Here is a 26,905-nt window from a genome sequence, read left to right as displayed (position 1 = left end):
ATCCTACCCTTTCAGAGCATTTCTAAGGCCCTACAAGGGTTCTACTCTCAAAGATCCATCCATAGCTCAGCTGAGTGAGCCAAGCCAAATAAAAACCCACGCTCTGGACTTCCCTGGTGGTCCAGTGGTAAAGAATCCGCCTTCCAATGCAGGGGACGCGGGTTCGATCTCTGGTCGGGGAACTAAGACCCCAGATGCTGCAGGGCAACTAAGCCCACGCACCACAACTACTGAGCTCTGGCGCCTCAATTAGAGAGCCTGCGTGCCGCAAACTACAGAGCCCATGTGCTCTGGAGCCTGCGTGCCACAACTAGAGAACAGAAAACCCACACGCCACAACTAGAGAGAAGCCCGTGCTCCGCAACGAAGAACCCACGTGCCACAACGAAGGATTCCGCATGCCTCGATGAAGATCCCGCGTGCCGCAGCTAATACCCGACACAGCCAGATAAATAAGTTAAAATGTTAAAGAAAAAGAAAATATATTTAAAAAAACAGGCTTAAGACAATTAAGTGGATAATTAACTCAGATGACTGTGGAAAGGAAGAACAGAGTGTTTCTTCCTTTTGTACTGAGGAAATCAGATTGGTTAGAATCTGAGCACTGGAAGAGACTTAGCTGTTCTAGTCCAAGGCTGTTATCCATAGAAGCAAAACCTGAGGTCCAGAAAGAGGAAGGTGGTCTGGCCAAGGTCACATGGTAAGTGCCCCAACCAGGGCTTGAACATAGATTTCCAGTATTTACTGAATTCTAACACTTTGTCTTTATTTACTGTTCATCTTCTGATTAAGTTACTGCTAGGTTAAGGACCCAGATCTAGGTATCATAAGAGTTATGATTCTCAAAAGTGATGTGAGGAGGTATGGAGGAAGGACAAAAGAAAATTTCAGAGTCATTTGGGGAGCTTTAGCAAACTACTTGTGCCCTGGGAGGGACCTGGGCATGTGAGTTTAAAAAATCACCCCATTACAGAAAGGGTGACAACCAGGAAAATCGATAAAATGCAAAAAAACCATTTATCCATGGTTTTTCCTCTGTATAAATACCTCATGGAAAATGGATATATACCTTATGATATGTTCACATTTTGTCTAGGATAGAGAAACAATAATGCTAAGGGTGATGTTGGTTTTAAATAGTGATGGTGAATGTCAAAACAAAGACTTTTATTTAAGGAGGTCGCAAATCACTGGTTAAATAATGCCTAAAAGGAATGCTAGAGACCTTAATACCTGAACATAAAGAAAACAAAAATAAAAACAATAACAAAAATCTTCTGGAACATCTGTAAATATCTGGATTAGGAAGTCTAATAAAGATAGATGAAAGGATCACGTATATAAATTTAAGTGATATGAACATATTTTTATAGGTATTTCTGAATATAAATCATACCCAAATTTGAAGAATTTTGCAATGAATTACCTTTTAAGAATTAACTTAATAATTTCACTTGCCTAGATGTGAAAGGAAATGACAAATATTTCTTTGCAAATGGCTAGGTCATGCAAATTCTTACCCTCTGCTTTGGACAACACTTCACCACTCCACCTGCTTCCATATCAGTAGAGGGTAAGACTGGGCAAGATACTAAGAAACTTCTAGGTCTGATACTCAATGACTCCAAAATACAATGTATATTTAGTTAGAAATTATAAATGCATTGTTGTAATAACATGATATATGTTATAAATTACATATAAAGTAAAAAAGGATATTAATACATACAAAAGATCTAATATATCCCACCCCTAAAGCATCATGTTGCACACCCTATTTTTCATACCATTGCTCTAAACAACCACCCAGATGCTGAGCATCCTACAGTACTTGAGGCCATACCCACTGCCTTCTCTAGCAACCTCCTTCTAAAGACCATACCTAACTTCCACACAATCATACATTCACCATCCTTCTCTTATGTTTGGAATTTAATTTTAATTTTTTCCTAGTTTAGTGGATTGAATTTGAATACAGACTTTTGGAGATCTAGAAATTGTAAGGCTTCCTGCACCAGGTAGGTGAGGAAACTCTTCAGTACGTGAGTAAAGATGGCCTATTGTAGAGCTAGATATTTTGACAAGATGAGAAGACGGTAGAAATTAATGTGCCATTAACTTTGCCTTTATTTCATGTCCATTGTATGTGTAGTTGGAATTCCAAATGAAGTTGAACTCAGTTCAAATACAGGAAACTGAGAAAATATGAATCAAGACTACCTTAGCCAAGTAATTCCACTTCTAGGAATCTATCTTAAGGAAATAATCAGAGATGAGGTCAAAGATTCATGCGTAAGGATGTTCATTTTGGATTTATACAAAGAACACTGAAATAAATGCCCAACAATAGTAGAAAACAATCATTTTTTAAAAATTAAGTAGTGTAATATTATATATAGCTATTAAAAATCATGTTCTAAGAATGTTTAATAAAATCATATTGTAAACATTTAAATTTTACTATGTGAATTGAAACATATGTAAAGTCCTTATTTTATTAAATAATTTGTGTTTGTATATATGAGTGAATATATAAATATATATGGTTAACTGTAGCAAAATATTAACAGTGGTTTATTTTCTTTCCCGTATGTTTCTGTATTTCCCCAATTTTCTGCAATAGTATATATCAATTTTAAAGTCAGAAAAAAAAATTGAAATGTTACTTAAAGAAAATCCTATACATTTAAAATGCCAGTACATTTTCTGTGCTTACAATTAATTCACTGAGCCTGAAAAAGACATAAATCTTACTCATATAAACACTACTCCTTTCTGAGTGCAGAAGCCATCAGTTTAGATAAACAAACCACTATACTGAGGATCTATGTGGAGTAAACTTGCTAGTTAAGTCCATGACTGAGCTCAGGGAAATACTTCTAAGTTCAAGTAAAAAATAAAAAAATCTGTGGTTACCAAATGAAACCACCAGGCGCCACTGTTGCTTCACAGAAAGGACAGGAATCCCTAGCATGAATCTGTTTTTCATTAAGAATAGATACATGCTTTTTTTTTAAAAAAAAAAAATTTCATTTATTTATTTATTTATGGCTATGCTGGGTCTTCTTTTCTGTGCGTGGGCTTTCTCTAGTTGTGGTGAGCGGGGGCCACTCTTCATCGCGGTGCGCGGGCCTCTCACTGTCGCGGCCTCTCTTGTTGCGGAGCACAAGCTCCAGACGCGCAGGCTCAGTAGTTGTGGCTCACGGGCCCAGCCGCTCCACAGCATGTGGGATCTTCCCGGACCAGGGCACGAACCCGTGTCCCCTGCATTGGCAGGCAGACTCTCAACCACTGCGCCACCAGGGAAGCCCAAGAATAGCTCCATGCTTTTACCTACTTTTAGATAACAATAAAGTCTTCTCAGAGGCATAACAAGTATTTCAATAATTTTCTGTTCATATCCCAAAAAGTTAATCAGAAGAGATAAGAAAGTTTAGTTCCCATCAATTCCTACTTATGGGATTGAGAAAAGAGAACACATTGTATCAAGAAATTGATTCAGGTCATAAAAGCTGACTTTATGTTTGTTTGTTTTTGCGGTATGCAGGCCTCTCACTGTTGTGGCTTCTCCCGTTGCGGAGCACAGGCTCCGGACGTGCAGGCTCAGTGGCCATGGCTCACAGGCCCAGCCGCTCCGCGGCATGTGGGATCTTCCCCGACCAGGGCACTAACCCGTGTCCCCTGCATCGGCAGGCGGACGCTCAACCATTGCGCCACCAGGGAAGCCCGACTTTATGTTTTGAAGTACCCTACTAAGAGTAGAGCTTTAATGCTATCCCTGTGCCACTGTTTCTGTGAGAAAGTGCATTCTTCATTCCAACTCTGAATGACAGGGCTGCATGTCTCCACCCTGGCTCTGCTACTTTCAACTATAAAGTTTTGGCAGCTATTTAACTTCTCCATCTATAAAACACGAATACCAACCTCATACAGTTGTTTTAAAGATTGAGAAACATCATAAACAGGGTTAGACAACTTATTACCTCTCTCTGCAGAGGTAAGAAGCTCCCAGCTTCCTTGGCTGCTGAGACCACATCTAAGTGAGAGAGGGAATCTCTGCCCCGGTGCTTAAAAAGGTGCTAGACTTAGTGCCTCAGGACATGGGTCCTTCTCTAATTCAGGGTCTGTCATGAGGAGTGGACCTGACGAGTCACTTCATCCACTGGGCCCTCAGGTTTCTCATCTTTGAGATAGGGGGTTTGGCCAAACGGCTCTCAGGTCCCCTCCAGCCAAGAATCCTATGGTTCTGTAAAACTTGTGCCACAGAAGGTACCATTCTACTTTTGCACAGTAAACTTCTCTGATGTGACATCCTGCAGGTATTAAAGTTGGGGGACAAGGGGTTGGGGCACACACAGGTGCCATCATCTGATCATTTATTAAGGTCCTTCCGTGTACTGAACATGGTGCTCGACTCTGAGGATATAAAATGAAGATGATACTACCTCTTCCTTTAGGGAGTTTTCAGTCAAATGGAGAAACAGATACACATAAACAATTACAGTGCAACAGGGTGAAGGTATGGGCTGAGGTATATCTAAAGAGCTGTAGAGATGAGATAGACACTTGATTTCAACATGCTGTTCATCAGTCAGTTTCATGGGATTCAGAATAACTGAGGGACTTCTATGATTTGCCTAGAACTGTTTCCAGCATGAGGAACTTTCTGGGTCATCCTTCTGTGGCCATATTGAATTTTGCCTCAGAGAGACCTAGGTAAGGTATTTTCTGAAGTACACACCCCTGGGTATTTTCTGTAGCACAGCAGAAAGAAGACAGATAATTGATTTAGGCTAGACCAGAAGAGATTCTCCTGCCATTTATCACAGATGTTCACACTCAATTTCAGTCCCATTATCTTTCTAAATTTCCTCTCCTCAGTGTTTTTCACTGACCCTTTTCTCTACAAAATGCTATGCTTAGCTTTTCCAAATCTTTCTCAACTGGGTCAGCAGCTCTAAACCCCTACTACCTCTGTGCTCTTGCCAATATGCCTCTACTGATCTGAGACTCCCAAACCAGGGCATTAGGGGGCTAGAGAGGAAAAGGAAGAGCAAATGCCAACCTCTGCCACCTGGTAATTTCAAAGGGTATCAAATCCCCACTTGCTTACCAGACTCTCCGTAGTAAGCTCTGGCAAATCCTGGATGGTACAGCATGGGTAATCCAGGACTGAGATACTGCAAGATGCAGAGATAAGGACAGGCTTTAAGTAAATGGCAATGGCAGCAAATGGCTATATCTGAAAGGGCAGGAGGTATTTCTCTTCAGCAGGCTGCATCTATTTCCAAAACTGCTTAGTGATTTCAGCTGAAACTGAGGGTTCTGGTGCCAGGCAACTCCAGATCCAGTCTCCTCTCCTCATAGCCATGAGAGGAACCAACAGAATTCTTTCAGGCTGGCCCCTATCTGACAGAGGCAAGAGAAAGCAGAAGGAGAGCCTCTGTATAGCCACCTTTCTCCTCCCTTCTTTAAAGGAATACATAAGCTTGTGTGCATTTGTGTTTCTGGATTTAAGTGTATGCTTGTGTGTATGCGTGTACATAAAATTGTGCTCCCAGAGATGCTGCCCAAACTCATCCCAATAATAACAACCTGTGGAAGTGAGAATGAAATGAAGACCTCTCCTCTGTCTCTTACCAGATGTTCCTGAAACTCAGGAGCTCTGGGGAATGATCACAGAAGCCACTCCTACAGGAAGCTTGAGACAGAGGCAGCTTCCTGCAGCAGGGCCAATCTAGTAGCTCAAGAATGGTAATAGCATCTGCCCCCAAAACAGACAGTGGGGAACTGCAAGGGAGCTAGAGACTCTGCGGTGAGCCCAGGGAAGCAGGCATGAGTCAGCAGGGGAAATAAGGCACCACATGATGACAAGGACACGGTCACTCGAAATGACAGCTCTCTTTCTTTCCTTTTCTCCCTTCTTCACTGGTACAATGCAGAATTTAGACTAGCTTATCTCTAATGCTCCTTCTGGTTCCAACATTCCATAGGTTTTAAACACCAATCCATCCGAACCAGAGTAGTTGGAAATGGGTAAAGGATGTTGGCAAAGCATAGGCTATAAAGAGGAATATGGGGTTCTTTCAACCTGTCTCTACATTTCAAAGTCAAAACTTCTATCCAAGCAAAACACAACAATTTATTTGACTAGAAATGTTGACCTTTGTCCAAGAAACCCACAAAGGTAACCTAAGGGAACCAAGGTAGGAGAGGGGAGGGCAGTGGACCTACCTACTGGATTCTCCCAGGGCTCTGCACTACTCCATTAGGATAAACATTCTTGGCTGGCTCATCTACTTATCTACCCACCTCCCACTGACAAAGCCCCATGGCAAAGTAGGTACTGGCAACCAGGAAATGAGGGTGGGAAATCAAGGATGGATTTGTTCCAATCTCATTGTACTGAATTCTAGCCTAAGGGGGCATAAAATAAAGTTACAAGTTTCTAGGATATCTAGATTGTAAGAGCCATGAGGAAACTGCAATAATGAGCTATAGGTGCTCAAGTTCTCAAGATCATGCAACAGTAAAGCTTACAGGTAACGCATGAGAGGACCACTGTATCCAGGCCAAGCTTAGCAAACGGTGTAGTCTGGCACGACCACCCTTCTAACTCCAAATTGAACCTGATGGACACCTATTGGATTGTCTGCCCCTGCTTCTAGGCCCATGGTACAGGGGGCATTTAGTTCGTGAACCCCACTCCCCAGTCACAGTTGATTGATCCAAGGGTGGGCCTCTAACCCTGGGAATGTGGAACAGGGCTTGAGAGCCAATTCAACCTCTGAAGTGGCACAGGAATATGTTTAGTTCATGTGGGCATATTTCACTAAGTGGCCTAGGAAGCAGACAAAACTATTTGTCAATGAGAGAGGAAAAACTGGAGTGGAGGTACAGAGGCTTGGTGGCCATAGATGGAGGTGGAGAGCTTCCTGGGCTCCTTATGCTACAGACCAACCCTGAGGTCCAGAGCTGCATCTCCGTCCTAGGTTCCTCGAGATGATATACTGCCCATTTTCTCCTAACAAATTCCCATTCTGTGTGAGCCAGGTCCAGCTCTTTTTGGTTCCTTATCACTAAGAGGGTTGACTGATACACACAGGTACCTTCATGAAGCTGTGACCCTTACCCAGCCCGACCTACACTTTCATTTTCCCCGGTAACCCAACTAGTATGTCTTAAGTGTCTTTTTTTTCTGGCAGTGCCACACGGCTTGTGGGATCTTAGTTCCCTGACCAGGGATCAAACCCGGGCCCTCGGAGTGAAAGTGCAGAGTCCTAACCACTGGCCAGGGAATTCCCATAAGTGCCATTTTTAAGGGGGGTGGTGCCCAAGTCTCTCTGCAGTTAGGAAAAACCCATTCTCCAAGGCTTCCTCCAAACAGGAAAAGTAAAGCACTCTCATCTATGTTTATCTTAACTAATGCTTAGAAAAGCTCTATGATATAGTCAGAGTAGGTATTATTCTCATTTTAAAGATGAAAATACTGTGTCTCAGAGAAACAAAGTGTCTTACACTTGAGATGACACAGCTAGCAAGTGGCAGATCCAGGTCAGGAATCCAGGTCCCGTGACTTCAGGTTCTGTTTGGGTGTTTTAAACTACATATAAGTAGGCTGCCTCTCCAGGGTGGAGTTTCTGGCCGTGCTGACAGACTGGTGGGGCAATATCTCCTAGCCCCTCTCCAGTCACCTCAAGTGTCAGGTCAGCCTTCTTCTACTTTACGAACTTTGCCTCTGGTAAAGCACTTCTGGTCAACTCTACTGATTATCATGCTTCTAGTTTTTGTGTAAGTAGCAAACTGAGGAACAAGGATCTACTCTGTTAACCTCCCAAGTCCCCACTTGGCTGGAGCAATCCATAGCAACTGTGATCAGAAAGCAATTTATGCTTTAACCCTGCCTCTGCTGCTTACTTAAGGGGTCTCACTAGCATGTTATCCTTAAGTAAGTCAATTAACCTCTCTGAATTCGTTTCCTAATTGGTGAAATGGGAATAAAACTTATTGTGGTATGTCTCAGCACTACTGAGGAGATTAAATGAAATAATGGATGTGAATATCCTGTATTTTTTTAAACTACAAATTGATCTAAGTAAGGTTCTATTATTTATCTTTAGTTACAAATTCTGTATAACACTTTACAAAGTAGTGTGATTGATCCAACTTATGATTTATACTAAAATTAGGGCTGACCAGACAAGTAGGATGCTTCACAAAAAATATTTTCTGGATCCTTCTGCCACAGGGCTGAAATTTCATCGTTGCAGTTTCATTTCTTTGAGTCATGGCATTTTCAGTTTTCAAAACTATTAAAATACAAATATCTTTGTGAAGAGGCCAAACCATACACCCCACCAGTAGCACTTCAAGGAAATTAAATTTGACAGTGACAGCTCTAAGATAGAAAGGACCAGGGACACCAGGAGAACAGAAAGTCGGCTCTGAGACGATGTAACTTCTCAACCATCCCAAATATCCCTTTGAAATAAACCTGTCCAGAGTTCTTACCTGTTTTTGGCGGTGATGTAGGACAAGATATTTTGATTGAAGAACTTCAGGATCAATGGAATGCAGTTGGCAAATACCAAATGTTGTGATACATATTCAAACTGAATTAAAAGATCAAAGCAGAAAGGATGCTTATTTGGGGGAGAATAGAAGGTCTGTATGAAAAAAAAAAGAGGCAAGTACAATTCTAATATCCATTCCTAAGAATATCCACTGTCCACTTGTGTTATCAGTCTTCCTGTCTGGGAAGTGGGAAGAACCACCTTCAGCCAGCCCATCCTACAGAGGAGGGGACAATCTGCAGTGTGTGTATGTTGCAAGCACCTGACCAAAAGCACAAAACATAAACAAGCCAGAGAGAAAATCCCACTCCAGATAAATAGAAAGAATTGCTGTGAGATTTGTTCCTAAGCTCTACAGGAAAGGAAGGCTCCCTGAGGGAGTTGTCTTCCATACCAAAGCTCTGGCTCATAGGGTTTCAACTGTGATTGATATAGCAGGAACAGGTGCAGCCCAGCAACTGCTGGCATCACTCAGTCAGGATGGATACGGCACACAGTAACCAAATGAACCACTGGAATGTGGGCTCCAGCGTGAGTCTGGTTCACTATATTAGCCCCCATACTTAGAATATCAGTATTTTAATGAATGAATCAACAAGAGTCCTTCAGTCCACAGATACTACACTGAGAATAAGTCCAAGATCTTTTTGATGGGCTGAACACCAGAACATAGGGCTACATTTTGCTCTCTTGAATCTGGATGGGGTTTGCATCCAGGAAGACCTATTGGGGCAGTGTCATGGAGTTGTGTCGCCTGGATTTTGCCCATGATACACAGAGGAACATCAGACACAGTCTGTCTCCAGATCCAGAACCTAGACTGCTGGGAAGTGTAGAAACTGGGTTGAAAAAGCAGAAAACTGTAGTGTTTTAAATCCCTTAGCTCTTCCTGATCACCTAGAAATAGCCATGGCAGCAAGCTAAGCTGCCCTTTGCTCAGGTGTGTGGTTAGCAGTGGGGAGTCAGGTTGTGTTGCCCATTTCTCTCTTCTGCCTTAATACTTTCTCCCTGGCAGCTGACCCAGGGTATTTTCCAAAGCCTCAGATGGAGAAGCCAATGCATACCTACTATCAAGTGATGGAAAACATTTTTCAGTTTGAGACATGTCTGTAGCCTTGTCAGGATGCACTGACCAGGGCAAGACCCATCATGCCACCCACCTGTCTGGCTGCTGATCCACATATTGCCCACCAAAAGAAGCAGACAGAAGCACACATACACAGTTCTCTTTCTACTAGGAGCACTGTTTCTCATCCATCCCTACTTCTTCCAGCGCTGCTGCTGCTCAGCAAACACTGGCAGAAGAAGTGTGAGTACTCAGGGCACCTAACACACCCAAAGATGTCTCTGAATGTACGAAAGTGGAGAAATATCCTGGTTGTACAGTCAAACCTGCCATGGACACATACCCTGGAGGGGCTTCCCTGCACTCTGAGGTCCTGCTCTTCTACCAGCAAGCTTGGTTCTGACTCCTTAGGAGGAAAATGAGGCAGAGGCCCTGTGCAGGAATGAGAAGGCTCCCTCTCCTCTCCATGTCTCACCACAGAGAACATGCATTCACTGCCCTCATGTTCTCCTATATCCTGGCAACACCCATAGCACCAAGTCCAAACTTTTTAGCATGGCAAACAGTGCTTTCATAGGGAAGCAGGTTCTTAACCTTTTTTAGCCTCAGTGGAATAAAATAAGACCCAACTCGTAGGGTTGAGAGAATTAAAAGAGATCTTACATGAACTTAACAGAGTGCTGGCCACATTGTAAGTACTCAAAACTGTGTGCTAGCATATGTATTATGATCTGCTCCCTGCCATCCCCTCCAGCTTCATGTATCACCAGACATCCCCACTCCCTCCACTCCAGGCAGAACTCCAGCAACATTTAATTAGTTTCCAAGGTACTCTGCTCTCTCCCTTCTGGACTTTCACAAATTAGCTTTTCTGCTTGAAATGCTTCCTGCTACCTTTCCCTGACAACTCCCATATCCTGGCTAACATCTGTTTCTTTAGGACTCAGGTTAGAAGTCACATCTTCTCCACCTCAGGTTGGATTAGGTGTTTCCATAGCAGCCAAGGCTTACCTGTATAACTGCACTTATCACGCCATAATTGGCTATTTATACATCTGTATCCTTTACAAAACTTCAAAGCCCTTAACAGCCAGAAGTGTGTCTTATATAGAATTACATCTCAAATGTTAGAGAAGTGCTTCACGGGACTTCCCTGGTGGCGCAGTGGTTAAAAATCTGCCTGCCATTGCAGGGGACACGGGTTTAAGTTCTGGTCCAGGAAGATCCCACATGCCGCAGAGCAACTAAGCCCGTGCGCCACAACTACTGAAGCCCGCGCGCCTAGAGCCCATGCTCTGCAACAGGAGAAGCCCACGCGCAGCAACGAAGAGTAGCCCCCGCTCACCACAACTAGAGAAAGCCTGCGAGCAGCAACGAATACCCAACGCAGCCAAAAATAAAAAAAGTAAATAAATTTAAAAAAAAAAAGTGCTTCACATATAGAAAAGTATGCTCAGCACTCCCCCACTTCCCCTTTTTGTGGCATGCTTGAATCCTGTCGTCCATTGCTTCAAAGCTGGCAGGGCATATTCCCAAGAAGCTAGGGATTCCTATGCACAACCGCTGGATAATGTTCAAAGGACACAGACATTTGCAACTTTCTAGGACAATTCCCCACTTCCCACCCCAAGCTTGTGCAACAGGTATCTGGATTCCGTGAGACAAAGGAAAGGCTGAAAGATGCTTAGCTGGACCTCAAAGGCCCTTTCGTTCCTCCTTTGGGAGACAGGACATGGAGGACACCTGAGACATGTGGAGAAGCGCTCTAAGCTGCTCACCTGGTAGATATGATTCAGTTTGAAGTGTTTGAGGAGTAGCAGGAGCAGGGCAGAGATACTCTTTACAATGATCTCCTTGTGCCTGTTCACATCAATGCCCAACTTCATGCTCTGGAGAACAGTGATGCTACAACGGGGAAAGGAAGAGTCAGTGCAGAGGGTGACCTTAGAGCAAGGCCTACGAGGACCCAGGTATTTGGGTCAGATACAATAAACACAAGAGAGCCAGAACTTCAGAAACCTGAACTGTCCTAGGGAAACCTCCAGAGTTCCCACTTATGAGTCAGGAGAAAAGCTCCTCTCATCTCTTTGTTTCTCTCTCCTTTGGCAAGCTCATCCCTTGGCAATGTCCACCCACATACATGTGCAGCCAGTAACTGGCACTGATGTTACCCTCCAGACTCTCAATTCTGAGCTGAAAAGAGCAGAGCAGAGAGCACTGCAGTGGAAAGGGCTACTGGTGGCAGAGAGGAGATCTCTTTGGAGACAATCCCTGTAAGTGTTAACAAGGTGAGGTGGGGACTAAAGAGACCCTGCAGACAAGGTAGCTAATATTTAGCAGCTGCCCCAGTTGAAGCACTCACGGCATCTCCTCAGGCAGGACATCTGCCAGGATGTTGATAGAGTCTGTCTTAGCCTTGGATGTAGGGGCTGCAGCCAGTAGAATCTTAAGTAGAGCAATCTGGGAAGTAGAAAATGAGGAAATCCCCCCCCCCATTCAACAAGGTTATTCTTCCACAATTCAACAGCCCTAAGAGAAATGTTTTAAAGCCTTTCTCTAAGTTCTTCCCTCAATAACCAAATCTGCCCAGCCTCCAGAAGGGCAAACAGGTGCCCTGTCCTGACAGGCTTGCCTGTGAGGCTAAGGAGCCAGAAGGGAGCTTATGGGCTGTTCTGCTTCAAGACTGCTCTTTCCAAAGAGGACTGAAGGAACAGAGTGAGAGGGGCAATGCCTAGAAATTAGGTGGGAAGTATAAGCAAGATCTCCCTCCCCAACCGTTTTCCTTCCTCTACCTCAGACCATCAGCGTCCTCACCATCATAGCCTGAGGCCAACTAGGACACCAGAGGCCACGGCAGACCTCAGGGGGACTAAGGCACTTACTTAGGAGGAGGGCCCCCTATGCATCCTGCAGGGACCCACCTCATTCTCCACCCCTCGCAAAGAAGGACTTGGGAATATAGCCAAGTCCTTCTTCCTCTGGGAGGAGCCCTGAGGAAAGCTCAGGGAATGCCTTGCCCGAAGGGTGAAGGCTCAGGAAGCAAGCTCAAATGACAGATGGCTCAGCTTAAGAGGGCTCTCAGCTCTCTATTCCTCACAGCTGAGAAGGGAAACTCTGGCCCAGCCATCTCCTTACCATGTACTGGGGGAGGCTATACAGCATGCCCTGGTAGAGGATTTCACATGGCGTCTCTGGTACTACCTCTTCCCCCTATGGCAAGAAACATACAGTTTGCCCAGGCCATTTTCCAGTTGACCAAAACCTATGTTTCCTTGGTGGTGGAGGGTGGCAGGAAAAGATCTGAGAGTCAGATCAGGATTCCTACCCTAGCTGTGTTAATGATTCATTGTAGGACCTTGGGTAAGTTACTTTCCCTCTCTGAGACCTAATTTCCTCTTTCTAGGATCAGCGGGCTGGTCTGGATGACCTCTGAGGGCTCTTCCAGCCCTGAGAATCTATGATTTTGGTTGTCCTGTCATCTGGAATCAATCCAGAATTCTTTCTATGTCACTCTTGCTAGGTCAGGAGTCAGAACTCCCAGCAACGCAGTGGTTAAGAATCCGCCTGCCAATGCAGGGGACACGGGTTCGAGCCCTGGACTGGGAAGATCCCACATGCCGCGGAGCAGCTATGCCCGTGCACCACAACTACTGAGCCTGTGCTCTAGAGCCTGTGTGCCACAACTACTGAGCCTGTATGCCTAGAGCCTGTGCTCTGCAACGAGAAGCCACCACAATGAGAAGCCTGTGCACCGCAACGAAGAGTAGCTCCTGCTCACCACAACGAAGAGTAGCCCCCGCTCACCGCAACTAGAGAAAGCCCACGGGCAGCAACGAAAAATGCAGCCATAAATAAAGAAATAAATAAATTTATTAAAAGAAAAAAAAAAGAACTCCCACCAAGGAGTTGGCTCAGACTACTGCTTTGCTGGACATACTTGGGCTTAGCTCAGGCCACAGGTACGCCTGGGACACTGGAACTGATACCCCACACAGAAGCACTTCCTATGGTGTCAATCTGAGGCCATCTGAGAGCTCTGGGCTGCTCCAAAGTCAGAAAGGAGAGGTAGGTGACTCAACAGAGAGGGTTAATAAAGGCCTGGAGAGGCAGGAAGGGGTATTAGCAGGGAAAATTTTCGGTGGAAACTATTTTCTTCCCTTCTCCACTACCCTCTACAACATCCCTTCCTCCTTTCTGACCAGGCTCCTCATGCACAGCTCTGTCCTTGTGATGACCCCACTTAAGCCCTTTATCAGAGTAGCCCTTTATCAAGAGGCTACTCAGGCCACTGTCATCTTTGGCCAGTGCAGTCCTTCCTCCACCCCCAGGTCGCTCTATTACAGGACAAGGGTCACTGCCATGAGACCCTGAGGCAAGGAGGAGTAACCAGGCCCCTTCTATTCTGCTGCCTAAATGGATAATAACCCTGGCAATCCTGCATGTTTGCCTTGCTGTTCTCTAAAAGGCCTATTTCATACGTTCTCCCCTCTCTTCAAACCAATCCCCTCATCCCACAGCCCCTCAACAGTTGCTGACCCTACCTCTCACTTCACGGACAAAACAGAAGCAATCAGACAGGCACAGCCTCATTTTCTCAACACCAGATCTATCAGAGAGTCTCTACCTTCCTTCTTGACATGAAGGATGAACCACCCGTGCTCCTATCAAAGGCTACCCTCCGCTGGTGCTCACATCCTTTTGCTTTATCGAATGCATCAGTTCTATAATTCTCCTTTCTCCTGGATCAACCCTTTTAGGACACAAACACACTCCAGTATCTCCTAGCTATAAAACATTCCCTTGACCCACATCCTCCTTGTGCTACCACCCCATTTCTACCTTCCTTTTCACAACAGAACTTCTACGTGGTTTGTCTATGTTGACTAAGTCTACCTCCTTTCTTTACATTCCCTTTTCAATACACTCCAACTAGGCTTCCGGTCCCACCACTTCACTTGAGGTTGCTCTTATCAAGGTCACCAGTTATCTCTATGTTGCCAAAGTCAATGGGCACCTCAGGTCTTATCAAGCACCATTTATTAGCAACGTTTAACATAGCTGATCACCCCCTTCTTCTTGAAAGACTTTCTTTTTTAAAAAAATAAATTTATTTATTTTATTTATTTATTTTTGGCTGTGTTGGGTCTTCGTTGCTGCACGCGGGCTTTCTCTAGTTGCGGTGAGCGGGGGCTACTCTTCATTGCGGTGCACAGGCTTCTCATTGTGGTGGCTTCTCTTGTTGCAGAGTACGGGCTCTAAGCACGCGGGCTTCAGTAGTTGTGGCTAACGGGCTCTAGAGAGCAGGCTCAGTAGTTGCGGCGCACGGGCTTAGTTGCTCCACAGCATGTGGGATCTTCCTGGACCAGGGATCTAACGTGACCCCTGCATTGGCAGGCGGATTCTCAACCACTGTGCCACCAGGAAAGCCTTGAAAGACTTTCTTTGCTTAGCTTTTATGGCATCACAATCTCCTGGATTTCCTCCCACCTCACTGAGGGTTTTTCTTTTTTTTGGCTCCTTTCCTGAATCATCCCATCCTTGACATATTGGTGTGCCCCAGGGCTTTGTCCTGGGTTCCATTCTCTCTCTATCTTTACTCCCTCCTCAGGTTATCTCAGCCAGTTCGATGGCTTTTAACACTGTCCATGAGTCAACAGTTCCCAAATTTATTTCCCTAAGTCAGTCCTCTCTCTAGAACTCTAGACCCATATACCTAATTGCTTGGCTGCTCTGCATGGGTGTCTAATGGACATCTAAATCTTCGTACAACCAAAATAGAACCCTTGATAAGACAGAACTCCTAGGAATTCCCTGGCAGTCCAGTGGTTAGGACTCCATACTATCACTGCTGTGGGACCAGGGTTCAGTCCCTGGTTGGGGAACTAAGATACTGCAAGCCGCACGGTGCCCTCAACCACAAAAAAGAAAAGAAATGAAAGAAAAAGAAAAACAGGGGGGAAAAAACACATTAAAAAACCCCAAAAAACAGGGCTTCCCTGGTGGCACAGTGGTTAAGAATCTGCCTGCCAATGCAGGGGACACGGGTTCGAGCCCTGGTCTGGGAAGATCCCACATGCCGCGGAGCAGCTAAGCCCGTGCGCCACAACTACTGAGCCCACACTCTGCAACAAGAGAAGCTGCCACAATGAGAAGCCCGCGCACCGCAATGAAGAGCAGCCCCCGCTTGCCGCAGCTAGAGAAAGCCTGCGCGCAGCAATGAAGACCCAACGCAGCCAGAAATAAAAATAAATTAATTAAAAACACAAAAACAAAAAAACAGAACTCCTCATCTTGACAAATGGTACTTATTCTTGATTGTCCTTTATGTCTATCCACAGCCAATTGAACTGCAACTCCTGTCAGCTGTACCTCCAAAATATAAACCAAATTCATCCACTTCTCCCTATCTCCACACTTCCTACCGCCATCTAAAACACCATCATCTCTCACCCTGACTATTTTAAGAGCTTCCCAACCTCCCTGCTTCCACTCTTTCCTCATCCAGCCTTTACAAAGTAGCCAATGGTTTTTATTATAAAAAGATAGATCATGTCACTCCCCGGTTTAAAATCTCCAAAGGCTTCCCTTTGTCACTTGAATCAACTTCAAGCTCCCTATCTTCGCTTAAATGTCCTGTGTAAAGTGGCCCCAGGCCACCTCTCTGACCCCATCTCAGACAACCTTCCCCCTCCCCACTGTGCTCCAGCCACACTAGCCTTCATCCACTACCTCTAACATTCTGAGCTTGCTCTCACCTTTTTAATAAGTCTGTTCGCTCTGCTTCGAATACTCTTTCCCCTGATGTTCTTACGGCCAGCTCCTTCTTATACCTCAGATCTTAGGTAATTATCACCTTCTCAGAGGTCTACATACCCTGATTGCCCAATCTAAAATAGTCTACTACATGATATGTCACCCTATTTAAATTTTCTTAACCATATCTACCATTCTCTGAAAGTCTTCTCGTTTCCTTAATTACTTATCGTTTTTCTCCAACTTTAATGTATCGTGAAAGTAGAGACTTTGCTTTGCCTAGCATACAGTAAGAGTCCAACAGCATGCACGCGAGTTATGCGACAGCACTGCAGACAGATGTCCTCCTGTGCAGGATTCCCCTTGACTCACCAAAGACATGGGGCACTTCTCTAGCTCCTCCTCATTCTTGATCTGAACATCTGCGATGGAGATGTACTTGTGCTGGGAAACATAAGACGTCAATAAGGGGCTGAGGGCCTCGATCACATGTGTACCAGTGATCATTTCCCCAATGACAAGGAAATGTCCTGTTTATGGGTCTGTCAGCCCAAATACACTACGCACCCTTTGAAGGCAGGAGCCTTATTTACCTTTGCATCATGAACAGCAGCAAAGTGCTTCAATACAGTGTTTATTCCATATTTCCATGTTTGAAGGGCGCAAACACCTTAGCATTTACCTTCAACCAAAGTGCAAGGGGAGGGACTTCCCTGGCGGTCCAGTGGTTAAGTCTCCGTGCTCCCAACGCAGGGGGCACGGGTTCGATCCCTGGTTGGGGAACTAAGATCCTGCATGTCGCATGGCGCAGCCTTTCAAAAAAAACCAAAAAATTGTGCGAGGGGAAGCCAAGAATAGGCCCTTGCCCCTGGACCACTGCCCTGAGAGTTTTGCTGCATGTGCCTGTATGTGTGTCCGTGTGTGTACAGAGTGATGATGATGGGGTGGGGTGGGGATCAAGGTCTGTGCAAGGAATGACTACTCTTACTCGTGCACACACACACTTTGGATACAGAGCAGACTGCTACTCAATCCCGGGCCTGTGGAAGTTAGTGATCCTCTAAGGAAAGAGAAGGAAAGGAAAGGAAGCAATAAGTGGGAAGAGAGAGAAGGGTGGGAGGAGGGAAAAGGAATGAGAGGAAGAAAGGAGAACTTGTTCATCTATCTAAACGTAGGACACTGAGTAGGTACGGAGAGACCTGATTTTTTACCTCTTTGGCCAAAATGCCTGCAGAGGAAGTACAGAATAACAGGTTCAGAACGTGTCTGGTGGAAGAGCACCACCCAGGACCCAGGACCCTAGTCATCCAACTTCCCTTGATGGCTCCCTATCCCTGAAGACTGAGAGCCCACCCTGGTCACCTGCTTGAGGGTCTTCACACTCTCATGGATGGGCCTGGGTAATCCAACCAAGGTATCTGTGTCCCTGTGAAATGCAAGACACACCAGATCATAAGGGTCAAAAGCAGAGAGAATTACCAATACCCCCTGGAGTCATGTGGACCATGCCACTTTCACCATCTGGTACCCTGGATCTTTCTCTGCAAGTTACCAGGTCCCCCATCATTGCTTCAGGACACAAAAAGAATAATGGTACAGGGAAGTGTCCCTGAAAATTAGGATTTCTGTATAGACTTTTGGGGACTCACTTTGTCTGGGAGCAGGTTCCTACTTAAAAGGGCATGTTGCCCAACACTTTTGACAGTGAAACGGTAGTAACAATGGTTTCTCAGGTTTTGTAGTGACGAGTGAGGATTCAAGAGGGTGGGGGAATGGGGAAAGATCTGTTCCAACCATGTCACTTCTTCACAGAATTCTGGCCCATTACAGAAGGGCTTGCAGGGACCATCTAATAACACTGACAAGGAAATTGATGTTCAAGAGGAAAATGACTTGTTGCTCAAGGTCCTACACCTGGATGAGAACATAAAAGTTCTAGGAAACTGGAAGGAAAAAACTCCATGGCAAGAACCCAAAGCAGTCACTGGGAGCTGCCCATGGCTCTGGGTTGTATAATCACGACCAGGCAACATCTCTCACTCTAGGCCACCCACTCCCGTGGCCCTCTAAAAACCACTCTATAGCCAGTTCTGACCATCCAGTCACTTACTGCCCCAGAGTGAATCCGATGAACTTGTTCCTGCTGATCTCCAAGAAGTGTTCAATGTCCTTCTGTCTGAGAGGACAGTGGAGAGACAAATCCCAGAGAAGGGAAGAAAAGCAAACCTTGAGAGAAGGACCCTTACTGGGCTCCTACTCCTCCAGTTGGAGAACTGGAACAGTAAGGGAAGACAGCAGGGAACTTCAAACCCAGGAGTTCCGACTCCCAGACCAGCTTATTGAGCCTTGAATACATAGACCACTCCACCCTGGGCCTCCAGTGACTGAAACCCCGAAGCTCAGGGTGCTTGGTGTTATCAAACCTACCTGACCTTTGGGGTCCATGGTAGGCCCTTGGGAAAGGCCACCCGCTCAGCAGAGAGGGGTGCCTGTGAGGGTGGAGGTGGTACTAGAGGGTCCTGCTCTAGCAAGTCTAACTCTCCATCCAAGGTACGCTCTCCATCGCCAGCAGACTCCTCTTCCTCCTCTGTGGCTGGTTCCTCAGTCTTAAAGAGATCTCTTTCGTTGTAGATGTCCAAGCTGTCCTGCTTAGTAAGGAGTTGCTGGGGGGTTGGAGGGGAGTAGGTGGAAGGAGAGAGGGAAGGTGTGCAGAGATCTCACCCTGGGCATCCTTGTCTAAGACCACCCCAACCCACAGGCTGCTAGACTTCAGGGAACATGGAAGTAAGAACCCATCTCTAGTGAGACCTTTTCCTTCCCATCTCAACCCTACTGTGCCCACCAGGCCCAATTCCAGGACAAGCAGCTCTCACACAACCATGCCAATGGCTGGGAAACAGAGCATTGATAATCCCAAAGTCACAGTTACTTAGCTTTCAGAAAGCACTGGTGCCTTTTTTTTTTGCCAGCACTTTCCTTCCTAATTATGCTCTACTTAGGTGAACATTCAATTAGTTTGCCTTCTGTGAGCATACACCAGCTGGCTGACTGAGGAAGAGGAGGACAGAAGCTTGCTGCTAGGCAGAGGGAAGCAAGTCTGGAATTTTAAATCTTGTCACAGAAAGAAAAAAAGATTGGACAGAAATAGGCCAAAAAGTTAACAGTGATTGTCTCTGGTTGTTAAGATTGTGGGTGACTTTTTTTTCTCCCTTCTTCACATTTTTATATTTGCTCTAAATTTTCTATAATGAGTAAGCATTACTTTATAAAACAAAAAAATAAAGGTTAAAAAAAATCACATTGCAGATAATGTAGACTAGATTACTGAGTGTGACTGTCTGAGCCTGTCACCTGTAGCCGGTGAACTCAAGTAGATCAGGCAGGTAAGTTCATGGGAGCATGGTCAGCTCTCAGTGCAACTTGTCACTGTGACCTTTCTAGGGATGCAGACTATAGAACCCAAACCAGTCATCTTGTAAGTGTAAGCCTCTGGTTCCAAGGCCAGATAAGAGCATGGCTGGCTCAGAGTAAATCTTACTGCGAAGACAATGATAAAGTGCCTCAACCAGGTACCTATGCCCAGGATTATACCCCAACTGTTGTTCAGGGAGCTAGGGAACTCCAGGCACTGAGGTCTAGGCCAATGATCCTTAGCAAGACATGGGTCTATGATGTGATATCACAATGTTACATCTTGACAGCCCAGGACCCTGTCAGGGCTCGGGAATAGAGGCTGAAGTATAGACTCCAAGATTTCAGGTTGGTCTCAGGGCCAGTCAGGGGCAGGAGAGCTGGGTCATTTACTGCTCTTTCCTACCATATCCAGAGCTGCTTAGAATCTTGAGTTTTGGCCAGCTAGTGTCACAACACTACTGTCTGCTTTAGTCCATACCCTTCGAGAACCACGGCGGCCTCGCAGTTTGGAGGGTGGTGGTGCCAGCTGAGACTCCCCCAGGTCGAGAGTGTAAGAGGGCGGGGAGGCAGCACGCATGCTCTTCACCACCTGGATACTGTCCTCAGCCAGTGGAGGCAGGCCCAATTCTTCCCGCTTCTGTACTTTGAGAGCCTGCAGCTGCTCAAATCCACCGAGGGTAAACTAAGGGTTAAACGGGAAAGGGGCACAGAAGAGAGGAAGGGAGGGAAGTCAGAGGGAGCAAGGTCAGGGAAGCATGCATGGAGAGGAAGAGCCACAACCTCCAGTCCCCTCAGACCCCCTCCGTAATTAGGAAGTAATAAAACAGGAGGAGGCAAAAAATGTGGTCACCATCCCCAGTCTCAGAGGTGGTTACTAACCCTCAGAGCTCAGGGGTCAGGATAAAGCATTATTTACTAACCCAGGGCTGGAAACATCACCAGAAATAAGGAAAAGGACCACTGGGGGCCTCCACTGAAAAAAACAGGAAAATGTACCCCCTTTTAAGGAGCAGATCTAGATACTATAACCCCCCAGAATCACTCAAGGCCTGCCCTGGAGGGTATGTTGTTCAGCCAGTCAGAGGAAGGATAGGGTTGAATAATTAGTAACAAAACTGCAACCATACACTTATGAGGACTTCATTTTTTAAAAGCAAATCCTCTATTTATCTGGATGGAGAGCAGGCACTAAACCTCACATTTTACAGCTAGAGAAACTGAGACACAGAGAATTGCCCGAGGTTTCTCAGTATCGGCAGAGGCCAGATCTCCCAATTCTCAGCCAGCGTTCTTTCCATGAAACATTAGCTCTATCGGGGGAAGGTGCAATGACACCCCAACTCAAAAAGTGGCATCTCCCATCAGTCCAACAGAAATAGGTAACCTACTCTGAAACAGAACATCTGATTTCTCTAGGACAGCCTTATTGTCCCTCCACTGGCTAACAGCTGCCCTATTCTTCTGCCTAGCTCCAGCCTCCTGGAATCAGACTAGAAGAAACTGAGGTGGCAGAGGGCACTGCTGATCTGATGAGTTGGGAGAAGGGTGAATCAGCCACTCACCATGACTACTTTCCAGAGCAGAAGCAGGACCTTCTTTATGGGGAAGTGGGGAGCCAGGCCGCTGCAGAACTTGGTGACCATAGAGAAAAGCAGAAGGGCAAAAGGCTCCTCATTATGCATGGAGAAGCCTGGGGGTTGTGGAGAGAGGCAAGTGAGAAAGTGAGGATGAAGCAGCTGAGACCCAGTCCCTGTAACCCTGTTTCTGGACGCTGAGGAAGGCACTCACCTTCCCGCAAAGAATCTGAGTACTTGGTCCTTAGAAGGAGGCTTAGAGAGCTCCCAGAGTGAACCCCCCGAGGGCAGGATAAGGGAGGTCATGGAGTTAAAATGGCATAGTTCCCAAAGCTTGGGGGTGGATATCAAACTAGAAGTAACAGTAATAAAGATAATCAACGGTAATAAAGATGCTTCCTGGTTGAGGAACTCAATGCATTTTGTAGATCACAACTCACTTTCCCACATCAACAAATATAGTATATATTTTAAAATCCCAAAGGCCTTCATATCTTATCCCTGACTGATGACAATACCAACTCATATTTTCAAGGTAAGTCAACTCATTTTTTTCATGTGGGATTTGTGGTCGAATGGGAGAGGGATAACTATTCCCATTTATAACCAAGGAAACCAAAACCAAGATATAGAGAAGACATATGACTGGGCCTAGCTCACAGACACAGGGGCAATCAAGCCAGACCCTCAAGCCCACCACAAAGTACCTCTGTCCTAAAAGAAGGGATGTTAGCTCTAAAAAACAAAAAAAGAAGACGAAGAAGAAGAACTGTCTGTCTCTCCTAGGCAGATGCTATGCCTCCCCTCTGCCACAGGCACCTCGAGTGCCACTTCTTACTCAGTTCAGTGCGGAAGGTCTCCCGGGCTGTCCTCCACCCGTAGGAGTCTGTCTCTCGCTCCAGGCGGATATTTTCCACCATTAGGTACATGACGCTCAGCAGCACCCTGAGGTTATAGAAGGGTCACAAGAGGTTCCCAAGGCAGTTTCCAACCTATAGTCTGAGACCTCAGGGATGGTCTCTGTGGTGGCCCAACCCAGTGGAATTAGCAACTTCTAGTGGCCTGGGTGCGTCTGAAATTTGGGCAAAGGTAACCCATTGCTAACAATCCCCTGTTCCAATCCCATGGGCAGGCCCACTCACCGGAGCTCTGTGCTATCAGCAATGGAGATGGCTGGTTTCCGAAGAGCACTGCTACAGGCCTGGCTGTTGCTGCCACAGGGATGAGGGAGAAAACAGGAACCCGTAAGGCCTCTTTACTCTGTGTTGCACACTTATCATATGCACAAACATGAGTACCTGCCATTCCCTGGCTATGTAGCTAAAGAAACTGGTCTAAGGTAGAGAAGCCCATAGAATTCTCCTGCCACCTAGACAAACCCTTATCTGTGGTGAAGACAGGCAAGGGCAGGGTCTATGATATTTGCTCCTCTTAAAATCTCCGCTGTTTCTAGTACTGTGCTGGACACAAAACAGATGCTAAGCAACACTTGGTGAATAATAAACAGAATTTGCCCCACTAAAACTCCTGGGTGATAGGCATGAGACAATATGAGGGGTCACTATAGTGGTAGCAGCATATAAGGCCACCTCTAGAGCTGTAACCATGAGGAAAAGAACTGGGCACAGCAACAGGAATTGGTCCCATCCATCTTGGGTCATGTTCTCAGGTAGAACAGCTTCCTTCATGGAGTCCACAGTTAGGCTGAGCTAAGAAGGTATTTGGATACAAAAGCCATACAGGATCGGCCCCTGAGGCCCAGGATTGAAGCTGTAAGTGGGGCAGAGCCTGCTGATGAGCCCAACCTTAGGGAGCAGGACAGACTATCAGAGACCATGGCTGGATGGAGGGGGACTGTCAGCGAGCTTTGGAGGAGGTGTGAATAGACCCAGCTTTCACAGAGGGCTCTACAGTGAGGGAACCAGCATAGGAGATGAGGCACCCTTCAAGGAAGGGGGTCGCCAGCCCTCCCCTAAGGCTTCTCACTCGATTTCCATGTGGAGTAGCTCCAGGAAGGCCGAGAAGGTCCCCATCTGATAGAGCAGGAAGCAGTTGTACCTGGACCAGTGCAGTACATCGACTTCTGAATCACATTCCCCAAAAGTGCCTAAAGGACCAGACAGTGCCGCAGGGGTTGAGGAGGAGGGGGTTATCCCAGTTCTTTCCACCCTGCCCCATGATCTGAAGACTATCTCCCAACACTCTGTCCAACAATTAGGTTAACAAAGGACAAGTGCCCCCCAGAACTTCCTGGAATGAGGCAGGGGAGAGGAGAAGCAGTCTCCAGGGTTAGGTCCAATGTGCTCATCACTGGTTTGTCTTAAGTTTGAGTTCCCTGAGAAGAAGATCCAGAGATAAGGATTCAAGTGCAAGTAGTTTATTTGGGAGTTGACCCCAGGAACCATCGGTAGAGAAGTGGGGAAGTGAGATAGGGAAGAGAAGGCAGCCAAGAGCTCAATCCCAAGTGGGGAGAAGCTCTGGAAAACATAAAACAAACAACTCAGAATCATCCCACCCAAGAGGGGTGAGGTGGTCAAGCTGCTCATCCACTAACCCCTGGCAGTCACTGAGGAATGCTGCTGGACTAGGGGAGAACATTAATTCCCTAGCACTTCCTGGCTGCCCCATGTGGGCTGCACAGAAAGCCCTCAGGCAAAAAGATGAAGGTACTGGCAGCTGGAACTTGGCCAGAGTGCCAGACCCAAGAGATAGGCTTGGGCACTGCCTTGTTTACTGCAGTCGTCCCTTCACCAGATGTCCACTCTCTTTCCTCTCCATTTATGATTTTTCTTTTACAGTTTTTTTAGCTCCCAACTAGTTGGTTCTGCCAACAGTCCTCTTATTTCTGACCTCAGGGCTTTCTTTTACTACTCCAGCTAGGCTCATTTTTCTTTCCAACACCTGGCTAATAGGTCTCTTCTGGGAAGCTTTCCTCAGTTAATCTCACTGAGCTCTGATTCTCCAAATTACTCACAGCATCCACTCCTCCTGCTATGTTGGCTTGGACCTTCTAAATGCCAATGAGAAACAATGCAGCGGGTCCACGTGTAAATTGGTGGCACCCTCCCTGCCTCCTCTCAGTGTCAGAACCAGGCCACAGCTGGTAAAAGAAACCTCCATGCTCAGCTGGTGGTACACTGTCAGCTCTGGCCACAGTGACCCTCTTGCTAGTCTCCACATAGGATTACAGCCCAGGCTAAGGAAAAAAAGAACCCTATAAGAAATCCTGGCATGTCTGGAAAGAGAAAGGCCGATTCCAAGGGATCCAGAACAGTACCTACCATCATCTCCTCATCTTTCGCATAAGCACAAGGTTACTTCTAGCACATGACAAGATCTGTCCTCAAGAGGCAGGAACCTTGCTTTCCCAGTGTGGCTTGCCTCATCCTAGTCCTGCTAACACCGTCTCTCTCTCTCTAGTGTCCACCCCTCTCAAGTTGGCAAAGCTGGCCACTCACCTTGGGCCAGGTAGAGAACAGCTCGGGCCACCTTCAGTCGCCGTTCCCTACTGACCACCTCTAGCCGGTCCAGGAGTCCCATCACATAGGCCTTCTGGGCATCTTCCTCCAACTCCAGCCACTCCTTACCCTGCACTGGGAACAGAAGGCCATACAGATCTAGTGTCAGCTGTTGCCTCCCCTTCCTGGAAAGGCTCCTGATGATAGCATATGTACTTCTGATCTCAGCCCCCCAATAAATTCTTCTCTTCGAAAGCTTTCCTTGTTTAGCTGAGAAAGAATAAGGGATGGGAAAAGTAAAAAACCCAAATGTTCTGGCCCACTCCAGAGCCTCATCTTCCTCCACATCCCCTCCATTTCCGCTTCCTCCTCCCCAGCCTATACAGTTCTATCTCTCTGCCTTTCCTCAAGGAGTTCCCTCTATCTCCCTATGTATCCAATTGCTATTCATCCTTACAGGTTCAATACAAAATCACCTCTTTCCCACTAAGGCTCCAGCCAGAAGCTCTGTCCCCCATGATACGTTTTACTTCTCTAATGACACTTCCCATTTTCCTCTTGGCCTCAGCTAGTTTTGTGACGTACACATCTCCCCTCTGCTATCTGACTATAATTTCTTTAAAGATACTGTAAATTCACCTTCACCCCTGCCTCCTGCATCTCTGGCACAAAATGGGTACTCACCACACACTTGCTGAGTTGGACACTGAATTGCCACTGACCAAGTACGGAAATGGAGGTCTGAGTGGATCACAGGGTGGGCACATGAAATTATTACCAGATGCTATGAGGAGTGAGGCAGAATTGGAGACAGGGATTGAAAACTAAGGTCGAAGACTAGGCTGGGCACAGGGTAACCAGGCAGCAGGGAACCAGTCCAGCCCCACCTCCCCATTCCTCTGTTCTCTGGGCCCTTGACATCAGGGAAAGGGACCCAGTTCAGGCTTCTCTTGCTTCCACTCCGTGACCTCTCCACTTGAGATATAGGAAACTCTGTGTCCCATATGCAAAAAGGAATAGAGAAGTTATATGGCTATGGAGAGGATGAAGAAGGATCATACTTTATTTTAGGCTTTTTCTAGATCAGCCTTGAATATCATGGAGAGAAAAAGCAGATCTCTATGAATAAGGGTCTGGGATCACCTTGGGTCTTGAAGTCTTCTTCAAAGCACCTCCTGTTAGTGGTGAATTCCGGGTGTTCAGTGTAGCTATACAATTCTGTGGCAGGAAAGATAGGACAGAGTCACAAACATTCAGCAGATCCTTATAGAAGGGGCCTGGGGTGGAGAAGGTGGCATGAAAGAGCTAAAGCTTCCAACACATTCCTGTGTCCAATTCAATCCAGAGTCAGCTTCCTCCTTTTCAGAGCAGTTAAAAATAGCCACTTGTGTCCCTGGGTGATTAAACCATCAAACCTGTCCTCCTCCTGCCAGCTGGCTGCTACAGCAGAGAAGATAGGCTCCAACATTTGGTGAGGGCCAGGAGGAGGGCTGGAACAGAGAGGGCTGAATGTCATCACTGCTGGTTCTTAGGGCTGCAACCCCTTCTGCTTGTCAACCCAGACTGGGACTAATCCTGTCTCTAGGGAAAAAGGGGGCAACACAACTCCTGAAGTTTAGAGGCAAGATCCTTGTGCTATTCAAGGAGCCAGTTCATTCTCTCCCTGCTGAGTTTCCTCGAAGGGTACAGAAGTTTATGTTCCTGCCCACGGCCACCCGGGCAGAGGCAGAATCAAACCATACAGAAGCAGCTTTGATTGCCAAAGGGCGGCCTGTGCCCAGGAAAATCTAACTTTGCTGACAGCAGCCTCTCAATACAAAATGCAGACAGCTTATGAGAAATAAAAATGCCCTTTCCTACACACACACACACACACACACACACACACACACACACACACACACACACACACACACCAGAACATTACACAAGTACGCTCACCTTACAGAGGACGAAGAAGTGAAGTCATTAAGCCAATAGGTGCTTCCTCAAAACTCTGTTCCCTAACTAAGACCCTTGCTGGAAATTTAACTAGGTCACAGATAATTCACAAAGCAACAGAAATTC

The 26,905-nt window shown here is 46.2% G+C and overlaps 1 protein-coding gene across 3 annotated transcripts in view; it reads right to left on the bottom strand.

Annotated features, from left to right (window-relative positions):
• The window catches only part of STRIP2 (striatin interacting protein 2), a 44,048-nt gene that overhangs the window by 9,282 nt on the left and 7,861 nt on the right, over positions 1-26,905 (bottom strand). Inside the window, exons 3-18 of one of the 3 annotated variants that reach the window (XM_029233939.1) lie at positions 25,982-26,056; positions 24,839-24,973; positions 23,367-23,487; positions 22,523-22,591; positions 22,219-22,325; positions 21,369-21,496; positions 20,285-20,488; positions 18,820-19,055; positions 18,503-18,568; positions 17,755-17,818; positions 16,765-16,836; positions 12,775-12,849; positions 12,002-12,099; positions 11,418-11,544; positions 8,512-8,612; positions 5,114-5,180 (exon numbers count right to left, since the gene is read on the bottom strand). In XM_029233939.1, the coding sequence (XP_029089772.1) occupies positions 5,114-5,180; positions 8,512-8,612; positions 11,418-11,544; positions 12,002-12,099; positions 12,775-12,849; positions 16,765-16,836; positions 17,755-17,818; positions 18,503-18,568; positions 18,820-19,055; positions 20,285-20,488; positions 21,369-21,496; positions 22,219-22,325; positions 22,523-22,591; positions 23,367-23,487; positions 24,839-24,973; positions 25,982-26,056 (1,745 nt within the window). Of the gene's footprint in view, positions 1-5,113; positions 5,181-8,511; positions 8,613-11,417; positions 11,545-12,001; positions 12,100-12,774; positions 12,850-16,764; positions 16,837-17,754; positions 17,819-18,502; positions 18,569-18,819; positions 19,056-20,284; positions 20,489-21,368; positions 21,497-22,218; positions 22,326-22,522; positions 22,592-23,366; positions 23,488-24,838; positions 25,832-25,981; positions 26,057-26,905 lie in introns of all 3 variants that reach the window. The other 2 variants (XM_029233940.1, XM_029233941.1) reach the window with 2 other exon arrangements.

The sequence above is a fragment of the Monodon monoceros genome, unplaced genomic scaffold, assembly GCF_005190385.1.
Source record: "Monodon monoceros isolate NGI ecotype Baffin Bay Population unplaced genomic scaffold, NGI_Narwhal_1 Super_Scaffold_2, whole genome shotgun sequence".
Lineage (NCBI taxonomy): Eukaryota > Metazoa > Chordata > Mammalia > Artiodactyla > Monodontidae > Monodon > Monodon monoceros.
The sequence above is the reverse complement of the archived record's forward strand: the minus strand, read 5'-3'. Positions and strand labels throughout refer to the sequence as shown.